Below are 15233 nucleotides of genomic sequence, written 5' to 3'. Positions count from 1 at the left end.
AAGTGACGGTAAGTGTTCGGTTGTGAAACATATGTCGCCGACGGGTACAAGCAAGATATTGATAATGTTCACCGGTTGTGAGGAGCCGGATAATTGGTGTGCGTGATAGTGGGCTATCTGTGCGGGATGTATTTCGCAAGTGTTGATAAGAATGCAAGACTATGACGTAACGTGAAAGCTTTCCAGTCTGTCAAAACGCACTAGATAAGGCCGATCGACTGTTTACACTTGACGAGAGAATCCACGAAGCTTGGCGTATCAATGAAGACACCGTTGAAGATGAAGCCTCGGAGTATGAAAAAGTCGACTTACATCGTGATAAGTGGGCAACAGTGAAATGTAAGTACGAGAAGTTCGATGAATGTTAAATACTGCGTGATGTTTCTTCTATAATATCGAGTGTTTCTCAGAGTAGTAGACTGGTTAGTAAATTGCCGAAGTTATCGCTTGTCAAATTCTCGGGAGATGTTAAGCGATGGCTATCATTTTGGGTGCAGTTCAAACAAATAGACGAAAGTAGTGAGCCGGATGATGCAGAAAGGGTTCTCTGTCTTTTTTTTTTTTTTTTTTTTTTTGCAATTTGTTTACGTCGCACCGACACAGACAGGTCTTGTGGCGATGATGGGATAGGAAAGGCCTAGGAGTAGGAAGGAAGCGACCGTGGCTTCAGGGCTGCCGACAATGCAATTCGAACCCACTATCTCCAGGATGCAGGCTTACAGCTGCGCTCTCCTAACCGCACGACCAAATCGCCTCTTGGCCAAGAGCTTTTGAACTTGTGAATGATTTTTCCGCCTATTGCTGAAAATTATGGTAAAGCTGTCCAGTTGTTAAAAGCACGTTGTTGTCGAAAGGATTTATTAATAGAGCTTTACGTAAGAGGCATTATAAAGCCAGTGACAGTAAAACCTTCCTTGTCTGTGTTGTATGATCGAATTGAAATTAATGTTAGGTCGTTAGAATCGAGGGGTCTAACTAGACAACTATGCTGCATTATTATTTCCTCTAGTGGAGTATTATTTGACTGATGAATTAATCCGTGTGTGGTAGAGAAGAGGAGCTGAGAAACTGGGTCACAAAGAAAGCTCAAAGACAGAATTTCTGAAATCTGAAGTAGAAAATGAAGAATAGGCTACTTACAGCTAACTAGGACGAGCAGTAACCTTAGTGCGGGTAAGAACCAAACATCAAAACCTTTGAGAAAATCTGATATTCCAACTGCTCAAGATTCAGTTTCCCCTGATGGTGTAGGTAAAATGCATGTGCTTTCTGTAAATTGGAGATTCAAGCTTCATCGCGATGCCAGCAGGTAACTAATATGACTCTCGAAGAAAAGAAAGCTAGACTCTCCTAGAACGGTGAATGCTTCAAATGCCTCAAGGTTGGGCATGTTTCAAGGAAACAAAGAAAAGTGACTTTGAGCCATGCTGTGCGTTTGGTGGTAGTACTGGGTCTCCTGTTGAGCATCATGTGTTTGAACATGTTCTTCAGAATGTTGATGATTCTAATCAGCTTAGACCGGCTGCTCTTAGCCAGCCTCTTAGTTATAGTCAGGTCCCTCGCCTTACAGCAGAACAAGTGATGAAACTTGGACTGTCAGACTTAGATGTAGGAAGAGATAAGGAAATAGAGATCTTTATTGCAGGAGATTTCTAGGGTCAGTTCTCCTGAACGAGCGTAGAATGGTGGGAGAATTGACTCCATTAGGGTGGACAGTATTCGGCAGAGATCAGCGCTCAGGTTGTGGTGGGAGGGAAGCGACACCTATTCTGCTGAATATAGAGAAAGTGAGTAACCTCTAGGAACTGGACGTTTTGGGGGTAGAAGATCCTATCTCTGAGAAGAAGAAACGTCAACTGGAAGAAGAAGCAAGACTAGATTTCCGTGACCCTTGGAGCCATTATACGAGACAGCAGGAAAGCGGCTAGAAATTACGAAGAGTAGAGTTGAAAGCAACGGGCACTTAGAAGAATATGATAAAGTTTTTCAAGGCTGGGTAGATGAAGGGATAATGGAAGAAATTCGGGTGACCAGACTGGAATCTGTGGGTATTATCTCCCTCATCGATCTGTCATCAAGAATTCTGCAACAAAATCAGTGAGACCAGTATTTGATGCTTCCGCAAGAAGAGGTAACAATCCTTCCCTCAAAGATTGTCTAGAAGAGAGTTCCAGTCTCATCAAACGAATTCCTCCTCTCCTACTACAGTTCCGAAAGAAGTCAATTGGAGTTGCCATTGATGCTTTCATTGCCCTGTATAGGCTTCTGGGCTTATGCCGTGTCAAGAAAATAAGGTGAAATTCTTTACGTTTCGCAGAGAACTGTGCTTTGTGTCATCCGAAGGAAATCTCGACTGTCCACGAGAAAGGCTTCTTAAACAATGACTCTTTAAATTTAGACGTTATAATAGAAGTGGAAATGGTACGTTCATTCACCACCAGATGGCTCCCCAGACATGGCACAGCTCTAGTGTTCTAAGCGGAAGCTGACCGAACCATCAGAGTCTAAGAGGTCTAGGATGCCATCTGTTGGCGAATGAACGTACCATTTCCACTTCTATTATAACGTCTAAATTTAAAGATTGTTTAAGACGCCTTTCTCGTGGACTGTCGAGACTTTCTTCTGATGACGCAGAGCACAGTTCTCTGCGAAACGTAAAGAATTTACCTTATTTTCTTGACACGCCATAAGCACAAAAGCCTATACAGCATCAAGTCAATTGGGGTGATTGCTGATATTCGTAAGGCGTTTCTGCAAATTTCGGTAGCACCAGAAGATATAGATTTTTTTGAAATCCGTGTGTTGCAAGGAAGAAGTAAAACATATAGGCACAAGAGAGTAGTTTTTGGCGTGACATCGAGCCTTTTGTTTTACTGGCAGCTGTGATTGAGCACCTTCTAGACTAAGCCTTGCTGGATGCTCAAGATGAAAATAAAGTGTCTGTTGATATTATCAGACTGCTAAAGGACAGCTTTTATGTTTATAATTTTGTGACAAGTGTCTCAAATAAGGAGGAGCTGAAACTCTCTGTCATAACTGCTCAAGATGTTCTTTCCCAACACAAGTTTGAGTTCAGAGATTGGGAGAACACAGATCCATTGCTTCAATGCGAGTTTAATTTGTCACCGGTCCTTGGAATAATGTGGAATCGCAAGGAGGGTGTTCTTCGTTTGAACTGTGAGTCTCTAGAAAATATTTCAACGGAGGAGATAAATAAAATAATGGTGCTATCTACTGTCCTTCGGATTTATGACCCAATTGGATTTTTGGTACCCATTATGCTGTTGCCGAAGATTTTACTGCAGAAAATAAATGAGGTCTCTTGGGACACGGAAGTACCTTTGGAATTGGAAAACACATCTGGGAAATGGTTTCCATGAACTTCGAGAATTTCACCACGTGGAGATCCTCGGAAGATTCCCTGAAGTATATGTAGAACGTATCCTCCACGCCTTCTGCAATGCGAATCGAGATGCGCATATGCCGCAGTGGTAATTCTACGTATGCAGATGGAGTAAAGAGTTCACATCCAGCTTTTTCAAGCAAAACCAAGGGTAGCTCCTTTACAGATGGACTTGTGGGCAGATTCTATGTCAGTGTTGACATGGATATGGCATGAGATCCTTTGGTCAGTTTTCGTTGAGAAGGTTAGGGAAATAAGACAACTGACTCTAAAGGAATCGTGGAGGCATGTGTCTGGTGCAGTGAATCCTGCTGATCTGCCTTCTCGAGGATGTGGGACAAGAGAACTTACAACCTCTAGATGGTGGAAGGAACCATCCTGGTTGTACCTTCCACCGGAAGAATGGCCTTCAGATTGTAGCGTCTAGAATGAAGATGAAATTATGCATGAAAGAAGAAAGACTGCCACAAGCCTCGTCGTCACGGAAGATCTATTAAGGTCAGACCGGTACTACAAGTACTTTTCTCGATTTGACAAAATAATGAGATTGATTGGTTGAATTAAACGGTTTAACTGTAAATCTAAAAGGAGGAAGAGTGGAGAGCAGAGTTGTTCAGAACTGGAAAACTGCGAAGGGACAGTTATTAAACTTATCAAGATTGAGAGTTTTCGAAGACATGGGGACCAAACCTGACTTCCTGGAAGAACATGGTATTTTGCGAGTGTTTTTATTTAAAAGAGATCCCAAATACCGATTTTCAGGTCTGTAACATCTTCAGTTTCTGAGATATATCCTTATCAAAGGCATTCAACCCTTTTCACCCCTTTTCAACCCTCCTATTTGATTTTCCGAAAACAAAAAAATACGTGTTTATTTTCTAAGGAGATTCTAAGTACCAATTTTTACATCTGTAAACTTTTAAAGTTAAAGATGCACTCATTTTAAAAATTCACCACCCCTTTCCACCCTCCACTATTTGGATTTTCCAAAAACAAAACGTACATGTTTCTTTATTTTTATTTTTTATTTTTAAAGGAGATCCCAAATGCTTATTTTCAGATCTGTAATATCTGAGATATAAGTATCCTCATTAAAGGCATTCAACCCATTTTTCACTCCTTTTCACCCCCCTATTGGGATTTTCCGGAAACAAAAAAATGCTTATTTCTCTATTTTTAAAGGGGATTCTAAATACCAATTTCTACATCTGCAAACTTTTAAAGTTTTGAGATATAGATACACTCACTTTAAAAATTCACCCCCCTTCACCCCCCATTATTTGTATTTTCCAAAAACAAGAAAATACGTGTTTCTTTATTTTTCAAGGAGGTTCCAATTTTAAATTTTCATGACTGTAACATCTTCAATTTTTGAAGTATAAGTCTCCTCATAAAAGGTGTTCAACTCCTTTTCCCCCCCTTTCAGCCCCCTCCCCTTCATGAGATTTTCCTAAAACAAAAAAATACTTGTTTCTTTATTTTTAAAGGAGATTCCAAATACCAATTTTTATGACTCTAAACCTTCTGTTTTTGAGATATCCTCATTTTAAAATTTCATCTCCCTTTTCACTCCCTTTGCGATGGAATGTCCAAAAATCCTCCCTTAGCGAGCACCTACATGTTAATATGAATGTGTCCCCAAAATGTCATTTCTCTATGTCCAGTAGTTTTGGCTCGGCGATGATGAATCAGTCAGTCAGTCAGTCAGTCAGTCAGTCAGTCAGGACAAGTTATTTTATGTATATAGATGATTGACTGAATGATTCTCATATTTCATATATAATTAAGTCAAAAGGAGGCAAAAAAACGCTTCTTCGCTGCTGTAGCGTCAGTTGCAGCGAGCACTCATTCTCATATGATTATACTAATAATTTCCGCAGACGGCAAGTTTGATTCCCCCTATGTTGGTTGCAGAGTCAGAAGGAAAATATCCTAACAACTTTCCAGACCCACCAGAAATCATCAAGACCAAGTTCTAGTTTAAATATAATGGAAAAGGAACTTCCACAACTTTTTCAAGTGATTACAAATAAAGTGATTCTCCTCATTATTGACCCTTGGAATGGTTATAGCAATAGAGATGATCCGTTAACCCCTCTTATTGCAGATAACATAAACTTTTTATTCGAACAAGTGCCTTGAAAATATACTAGTTGTGTTCAATCTCTTGCTGTATATTTCTTCCAGCCGTACTTTTTTTTTTTTTTGCTAGGGGCTTTACGTCGCACCGACACAGCTAGGTCTTATGGCGACGATGGGATAGGACAGGCCTAGGAGTTGGAAGGAAGCGGCCGTGGCCTTAATTAAGGTACAGCCCCAGCATTTGCCTGGTGTGAAAATGGGAAACCACGGAAAACCATCTTCAGGGCTGCCGATAGTGGGATTCGAACCTACTATCTCCCGGATGCAAGCTCACAGCCGCGCGCCTCTACGCGCACGGCCAACTCGCCCGGTCCAGCCGTACTAGAAGGTTGACAGACATGTCTCTAACCCCAGCAACAGAGTACGGTATATGTCATGGGGATTACTTAATCAAGATGCAAGCACTTTTCACTTCTAATTTTCCGATCCTCGCTTTCAGATGTAATCATGTATGCTTTTTACAAGTGTCAACACATAGAAGAACCTGCGCCATTCACGATTCATATACAGTACAGTCTTGATAGTACTGGTGACAACTTTCATACTTGTAAACTCGGGATTTTGTGCGATGTATTTATTGTAAAATAATTGTTATTATCACGTTATTACTGATTTACAGAAAACTGTAATTTGTAACTATAAAATGAAGGCAAGAAAAATGCCTTGCACAGCTCATATCTATGTGTTTCAAATGTGCTGCTATGTGGCGTATGAAGCCTCAAAACTTTTGAATGGACGAATGTCAGCCGAAATGTACTTAGTTTTAGAAGTTTACTACCTGTCTTTTTTCTACGCACCAATTTATATTAAGATGCTCTACTTACACCTCGTTATGAGCGATTCAGACCATAGAGTACTGGTTTTATGATTCCAAGCTGGTGGATTCATCTTGGTTCAGTTCGGTGGTATCTGAAGGTGCTCAAATAAGTCAGCCTCGTGTCGTTAAACGCTCATATGGGACAAAATTCCGGCATCTTGTCGTCTTTATAAACCGCAGGAGCAGTTGGTAGGACGGACAACCTATGAGATTAAGCTACTAACATTTTATGAATAAATAAACCATATCATTGACTGTTATTTCAAGAGACTTAACAACTAGGAGATCGAATTCTGTGTATTAACCCAGTATGTCCCAGAATTATAATTTCTTAATTAATGAGCAACTCTGTCATAATTGGTCTCAGTAGTCCTAAATGGATATGAAAATAACAATAAAATGATTTTCAGATATAAGATATTCTCGCAGGAGGGTGTTGCCATATGGCAACGCTGGGTCATACTGGGAAATATTGAGTAAAAAAAGAAAGACAAGAAGAAATGTTTTGTACAATGTTGTGTTTATTTTTGTAGTAACTTGAAGGGTAAATGATTTAATTTAAGGCATTATCAGTTAATTTGTTAAGGCTTTTGGGCCTTCCAATAATGAATAGATCACTGTTTGACTTGTTCTATCGATGAAATGGTAACATGCTATTGAGGTCACAATTCTGTTCTTTTTCTGTCTGCGGCCATACTGTAGTTTCTACTACTCCTTTCATTCCTTGATGTGGTATTTCACGAAGCATTTGATGGAAAGCCCTACATCACGTTTCTTGCAAGCACTGCGACCTATTGTGGAGCAGTTGTCAGCGGCGCATCTTCTCTTCTTGTCAATGGGAATCGGCCAATGGTTTAGTCCATCGTGGCGTAGGTATTCTAGAGGAGTTCCGTCAGATTTCCCTTTGCGAGTAGGTCCTGGGCCTCTAGGGCCTTCACCAAAGTGGTTGCAATAGTAAACTGCAATTTGATGCCTAAATTCTAGTTGTGGCATACTCGGATGAGCTACTCTATGGAACAGCCACGCGCTGTGCACACATACGTCGCTCAACCAAGTGAAGATACTACTCCACCACTCCTTTCTTCGGTTCCCAATGCGATACAGAGACACATTCTGGTCCATGTGATCAGCACCACCCATGTGCTTATTATATTTGCCAATTACATTTGGCCTGTTAACACCTATTTTCTTTCTTTGTTCCTTGGAATAGCGTTGCACTCTAGATGTGGGATTCATTCCGAATGTGGTAGATGCAGCACTCACAACTGAATTATCGACCCATTTAGTCACACATATGTCAGTTACTTCCATTTTCACTGAAGTGCAATATCCTCGAGGCTTCTTCTTTAGGGTCTGTTGGTTCTCAAGTGGACAGTTTTTGTGAATTCTGTTGTGGCGAATAGTACCTGTGCCCGAATAACCTCGAGATTTCAAATAGGCTAGCAATGGAAGGCCGGTAAATAAATTTTCAAAATAAAATGAGAATGGTAGCTGCTGTACATCAAAGTGAACATCATCAATCATACTCAACAGTGGAGCTGTAGACTTCCCAAATCTCTCCTCATAGACTTGATTTGATTTGGGATTTCTACCTTGATAAATTTCAAAATTTATCAGATAACCTGCTGGAGTACGTAACGACCAAACTTTGTACCCGAAGCGTAATGGTTTATCTTTTATAAATTGTATGCAACCGTGACGACCGAAGTATGCTATCATGCTCTCATCGTAGACAAGGTGCTGTTCAGGGTGAAAATGTTTGAGCATATTGGACTTCAAATTGTCTGTGATGGGTCTAAGTTTCCACATTTTGTCATTGTCATTTCCTGATTTACGGCTGTCTTCAAAACGGAGAAACAGCAGTTTCTGTTGAAAGCGATTTCTGCGCATAGATTTTGAAACAATTTCATTCTTTAGCCTTACATCTGATCATCTTCACCACTCAAAGCACTACTTTCAACATCAGGAGGCTCGATAAAAAACGCTTGAGTATCTTCATCATCGGACAGTATTTCTTCCAAGTAGTCAAGAGCTTCTTTTAGAGTTATCGGTCTGAAAATATAGAAAACCGCATTGGAAGTGCTATACTTTACAAGCAGTCAGGTATTGTGCGCAAACAGTAGTATACAGACTGCTTTGGCAATGCTAGGAACGGAAAAAAAATTGAAATACCCATTATGGCCCAGCGTTGCCATATGGCAACAGCATCATAAATCCTTATATATCTTCACTTTATAGGAGCCAGCATATTTTTCATTTATACTAACGTAATGCTACAACTTTCGAAAGAAAATAGCAATAACCAGAAAGGAAGAATTCCTTGCAGGAATGTAAATATACCTGTTCATGAAATTGTGGTCCTCTTGATTTGACATTTCTTTTTCTCACTCTCACTTTGCAATGTTACTGCACACAAACAACTTGAGTAACTGACAAAAAACCATTCAGAATTAACAATACAGGTCCCTATAATGTACAATTCTGACAATGGTTTCATGAAAAGTGAATTGTTGAATAGCCAAAAAATAAAACAGACACATGTAACCCAGCGTTGCCATATGGCAACGCTGGGACATGGCAACGCCGGGACATATCGGGTTAAATTACATATAGGTTTTTAATCATACCTGGTAGATAGTTAAATGAGTTAGAAAATATTATATTCACAGATAATTCAGAAAGTTAGGTCACCAATGTATCAGACTATTTCTTCTTGTTACAGGATGCATCGTGTTGCGCTCGCAGTGGTCGTGTACCTCCCTCTAGTCTCCAGCTGTGTACCACGTAGTTTAAATAGCTTAGTGTGGCACGTGGTAGATCAGTATATGACAGAAGACAATGGCTGTGTGGTTGTTCTCAGTGATTCTGTTCTTGAGGGACCGTTGCTACCAACTTATGTTCCAGTGTTTCGACTGCGACTTGGCTGGCAATCAGAGGAAGTATTCTACAGCCTTCTTCTACAGACGTTGGACGCAGGATGTCTAGCATACATAATTCAGGTATTCTCTATAGCAGGGTTTTCCAATTAGTAAGAACTCAAGGGCCACACTGGAAATCTTAGGAATGATCGCGGGCCGCACTTAAATAATAGGCCAATTTCAGTAAAATTCCCCAAATAATATGCATAGTTCAATTGAAATGGAGGTTTAATAATTGTAATTGCCTAAAACACTATCTTACAATTGCATAAAAGACTGAAATTAAGAATAACCGCTATTATATCCAGGACGATTGTATTTTAAAGAGGAGCACCCAACAATATCTATTAATTTGAATTAAAATTTCACAAATTAAAAAAATTAAAACGGAAGACAAACTAAAATTAATAATGTACTTAAAAAAAAATAACAATTTAGTGGAAGTAGTGTGAAGGGCACAATGCTATACATTTGTAAGAGCCTAAAATCCCAACAATGTACTTCCAGGAATAATTCCCCGAAAATTTTCACTGTGTACCAGCCAGTACTGCCAATGAGAGAAGAACAAGGAAATGAAACCGCTTCTTACACCAATGGCTTTTAAATTATGTCTTGGTATTCACTGCATACTACGCTGAATACAAAAGGCCACAGTGAGGTTGGCATGGACTTCAAGAATTGGTATTGATCCCATAGCCATGTTTATAATGGTTAAGACCTAGAAATGGTGTTTATGGGGGCTCATTTTCCGGCGAAGTTTAGATTTTAATTTTATTAAATTAAAGAATTTATTCAGCACAAGTGAATACTAAAAAACAGGAGATAATATTAAAGAATGAATTAGTTCCGACTTTGGTCTATACAGGATAAAAAAATAATATCATTTTTGACCGAGCTATGAAATATTTTTCGTAGATTTTCTTCACATTTCTTGAAATACATTTTTGAAAGCCCTCGCGGGCCGCAAGAAATAGCTTCGCGGGCCAGTGCGGCCCGCGGGCCGCCATTTGGAAACCCCTGCTCTATAGCAAGCAGAATGTAGTTTTCTTAAACACCCCCTCCACTTTTCTTTTGTAATATCTGAAGTTATTTCTTTTCACTTTCGACTGAGTTAATCTATAACTGTTAGATTCTTCAGTCTGCCGAAACTTTGAGTAATAAATTTATAAACCACCTGAAAGAGAAAACATATGGTAACAGTATTACACCAGCAAGAGGAATAATTTAATTAAAATAGAATGACTTGTTTCGTTCTTGAAATGACATCATCAGATTCTATCAAATCATACTCAAATATTTAGAAATATATATTTATGTTCATTTTGTTTAAATACTCAGGAACTTGAAATCTGGAACTTATCTTAAAAGATGTCCTCCTCTGTATCTACTCCAGCATTTACTGCGAGGTTTTTGGAAAACAGTTGCTCTGTCATTAGCGTGGGTCCAAATGGCTGCAGTTCGTTGACTTACTTTCGCCATGTCACGGCCCTCTCCTTGGCTATACCTCTAATATATCTAAAGTTGAAGCCTGGCAGTACTTAGAGGGAGTTCTGTTTACTGCCTGCCGGGGCGGAATAAAGGGAGTGGGGGGTATGGTTGCCATGGAAACGAGGGTGGGCGACTGCGGTTGCCATGGAGATACATCTTCCGGCCAGTTCGCCTTGCTTGGAGTTGCCAAACCTCTCATTTCTGAATTAGATCAGGTAACGAAACATGAGACCAAGTCAGTCACAGTCTGGCCAGGTAGTCTACAACAGATCACAGCGGTTCGAATGAACGAGGAAACAAGTGTGGGGTAAGAGAAAGGAATGCTGGAATGTGGCAATATCGTGAAATGACACGTGCAATGCTCCTCCCTCCAGCCCTAGCTGTCAGAAATCATCTTTAGTTATTACAGGTATAGGTCAATGACATGCTGTGTTGAATTTCATTACTTTTTTTTTGCTAGGGGCTTTACGTCGCACCGACACAGATAGGTCTTATGGCGACGATGGGATAGGAAAGGCCTAGGAGTTGGAAGGAAGCGGCCGTGGCCTTAATTAAGGTACAGCCCCAGCATTTGCCTGGTGTGAAAATGGGAAACCACGGAAAACCATCTTCAGAGCTGCCGATAGTGGGATTCGAACCTACTATCTCCCGGATGCAAACTCACAGCCGCGCGCCTCTACGCGCATGGCCAACTCGCCCGGTAATTTCATTTTTAGCGCTTCCTTCAGTATTACCGTTGTTGTTGTTGTTGTTGTTGTTGTTGTTGTTGTTATGCATGGAGAAATAACGGCTAGTCATCCAAACAACTTTTATAAATTGTAATGAAAGGAAATAATTCTTTTATCAAGTTGCTTTACGTCGCACTAACACAGATAGGTCTTATGGCGACGGTGGAACAGGAAGGGGCTAGGATTGGGAAAGAAACGGCCGTGGCCTTAATTAAGGTACAGCCCCAGAATTTGCATGGTGTGAAAATGGGAAACCACGGAAAACCATCTTCAGGGCTGCCGACGGTGGGGTTCGAACCCACTATCTCCCGAATACTGGACACTGGCCGCACTTAAGCGACTGCAGCTATCGAGGAAATAATTAAGCCTGTTCCTGGAGTAAAATTGAAATGTCTGCACACGGTAGCTGAGGCCATACGATTATTATTATTACTGTGGAAGAAATGTATTTGGTGACAATGCATGTTCCGAAGAAACCCGCATAGATCAGAGGGCGGACCTGCAAATTTGGGGGATATTTAAAATCGTACTTCAAAGACTTTCCATGCGCTCTGATGTCTTCTGGGGATAGAATAGCTGTGGCGATCATACAGCATTGCATTATTAAAATTGTGATCACTGATAATTATGGTGTTTCAGGTGAAGAACTTGCCCTCTGTGATAAGAAGAATTTCACAGACTGCTCGCAAGGGATCAATGAGAGCTAATCGCCGATACCTGATCCTTCCGGCCACAACGGCACCAATGCCTCTCCACGATCTCTTCGTCATGAAGGAGATGAGGTTTATGCCGGACCTCGTAGCTGTTGAACTGTTGGGAATTACGGAATCAGCGTTTGTCGACAACAGCTACAGGACATTCCGTGGCGAACACTGCTCTGAACGAGATAATGACACGACTCCTATCAACAAACAGCAAGAACTGCACTCATTAGGGACTATGAACCCAACTCTACTAGAAGAAGGAACGTGCTCTAATCGGGGAAAAGATCAACATATATGTGATGTATTGGATAACGTTGATTATGACGTCTTGTTAGTAACACATCAGTTTGTTGGCAAATTGCCTCAGGCGCAAATAATACTGGACAAGTGGAATCCTAAAACAGGTTTCGAGAATTACAGTTGTCTCTACCCTGACAAGATATCTGACCTGCAGGTGAGTGCAATGTATAATTCTGTACGTGAGAACCAGACTATCTTAAGTCCATTTTTTGCCTTTTTGAGATAATCCGGAGTGTATATGATGAAAGAGCGCTTTATTGAGCCAGACTATGTTAATTCTTTTAAAACAACAAATTTACGAATTAGCAGTGTCAATATAATCTTTAGTCCTGAGAATCCTGTGAGCCAACTGATCCTAAGTCCACTTACGATACTTTGGTTCTAAGCAAATCATAACTGGTGATAGCCTAAGTCCATTTAAGATGGTTTGGCATTGAGATTTTGTGTTACCATTGTAGTTCAAGTCACATTATTGACAAGGATTTTGTTGACTTAGGCGCGAATATTACCATTGTCTTGCATGTTCTGCTCGGTTTCGTTAATAAGAAGCAATGAGCCGTGGACGGATGTTGGTTGATCTTGCACTGCAGCTAAACCAGTGTCCAGGAGGTAAGAATAATATTGATTACTACAATATATTTCTATTTCTATGCTCTACAGATACTGAAAAGTAATCTGTTGACGTTTTAGAAAAGAGTCTTCCTATTTATGAGCCTCACAGTAATTAGCTTGTTAATCAATTTCTTTTATAGGGTTTAATGACAATGAAAATGAGCTTAAGGGAACAGAAACTGCATTTCCTTCTATGAATCTACAAGTAGACAAAAGAGTGGAAGTAAGTATTAAGTTCACCGCACTTTGTAATCATAAAAGTTTATACATTATTTGTTTTTATGAGCCAACGCAATTTGTTCAAGAACTGTTATTCGTGCGTGTGCTTTTATCTGTTGGATAGTATCTTAAAAATATTTTTTGTCCGCAGGCCCCTACTGTTACGATGCCCGATTTTGTGAAGAAGAAGTAGAAGAAGAGGACGAAGAAGATAGTGGAGAAAAGGTGTACACTCAATTAGAATGTGTTAAAGTGAATTTGCATTACACTGACGAAGGTTACAATGATCTAGTCTCCATGCCTATTTACCCGCCGCTTGTTGCTGAAGAGACTGAAATAGAATGCAGTGCCGATTTTCAAGGGCTTTTGGGTAGTTCTGGTAAGAGATCACGCTCCCCACAAGAGCTTTCGTTGGAGAGTGACTCTAATGATACCCCATCCAGTGCCCTTTCGTCTGTTGTGACATCAAGCAAACAGAGAGCGGAACATTTTTGCTCCCCTCTTGTACAACTGGTGCTAGATTGGTTCCGTACTCAGATTCTGAAGATGAATATTTTGAAAATAATAAGAATGGTTGTAGGAAAAGGAAAAGAAATACTCTTTTGTGGAAGAAGAATGTGAGGAAATTAAAGTTATTAAGTGGAGAAGAATGTGTCTCGTCAGCTGGTAAGTTAGTTGATAAGCGTGTCCTTCGTTCTGAATTTAGAAACTGCAGAATGAAATGTTCAACAAAGGTAACTGAGGTTGAAAGGCAGCAAATATTTAATGAATTTTGGAGTGCAGAGAAGAGTTGGGACCTTAAAAGACAGTACATTATTTCCCTTGTGGGGGAAAAGCCAGTTATAAGGCATAGGCCACGATGTTATGAGATACAATGGCAAAGAACAGCAACATATATTTATAATTTAAACGTGTCAAACAATAAAATCCCCGTTTGTCAAGGAATGTTTTTAAATACACTGGGGATAAGTATTCAAATGGTGAAAACTGCCTTGAAAAAGACCAGTGGGTGTGGTATGATTGAAGTTGATGGAAGAGGTAAACAAACGCCATCAAGTAAAATCTCAGAAGAGCTTTGTCATGACATTAGAGGATACATTGGCAGATATCCAGTTTATAAGAGTCATTACAGCAGGGAACGAACGAAGAGGAAGTACATAGGAAGTGAACTGAATCTATCTAAAATGTATTCTTTATATTGCCAAGAATGTACCAAGGAAGGAAAATTAGCAGCAAAAGAATGGTTGTTTCGAAAAATATTCAATGAAGAGTATAACATCGCTTTCAAGTTGCCAGAGAACGATACGTGTGACAAGTGCGATGAATATAATATCCAGATAAACCAACAATCGTCCACACAATATGAGATATCTAAAATTATGGAAAGGTAGAAAGAGCACTTGGAAGAAGCCACCCGCCGCTACAAGATGAAAGCAAATGACAAGGAAACTTGCGGTGAAAACGAGAAAGTTGTAATGGTGGACCTACAAAAATGTTTACCGACACCATATCTAACAAATTCAGAGTCTACTACCTCAGGAAGTTACGGACACTAAACTATACTCTATATGATTCCACACTAAGACAGTCCTATTGAACGATGTATGATGAAACCTGTGGAGGCCGTGGAGGAAATGAGATGGCTTCATGTTTCTTGAAATGGGCAAATAATCATCTAAGTGATAAAACACACATCCTCACTGTCTGGTCAGATAATTGCTCAGGTCAGAATAGAAATCATCAAATGATTATCATGTACTTCTGGCTTATTTCAAAATGGAAAAATTTGCAAATTATTAACCACAAGTACTTGTTGCGTGGGCACACCCACATGGAAGTGGATACTGTACACAGCATTATTGAAAGGAAGAAGAAAAGGATCGAGACACAAAACATCTTTAC

The 15233-nt window shown here is 40.0% G+C and overlaps 1 protein-coding gene across 1 annotated transcript in view; it reads left to right on the top strand.

The window, feature by feature from the left end:
- The first annotated feature begins 208 nt into the window (after positions 1–208).
- The window catches only part of LOC136858372 (probable glutamate receptor), a 231669-nt gene continuing 216644 nt past the window's right edge, over positions 209–15233 (top strand). The window contains exons 1-3 of the mRNA XM_067137865.2: positions 209–339; positions 9085–9361; positions 12136–12654. Coding sequence (XP_066993966.2) covers positions 338–339; positions 9085–9361; positions 12136–12654 — 798 coding nt within the window. The 5' untranslated portion in view covers positions 209–337. The remainder of the gene's footprint in view (positions 340–9084; positions 9362–12135; positions 12655–15233) is intronic.

Source organism: Anabrus simplex, chromosome 1 (assembly GCF_040414725.1).
Source record: "Anabrus simplex isolate iqAnaSimp1 chromosome 1, ASM4041472v1, whole genome shotgun sequence".
Classification (NCBI taxonomy): domain Eukaryota; kingdom Metazoa; phylum Arthropoda; class Insecta; order Orthoptera; family Tettigoniidae; genus Anabrus; species Anabrus simplex.
This window is presented reverse-complemented; position numbering and strand designations above follow the sequence as displayed.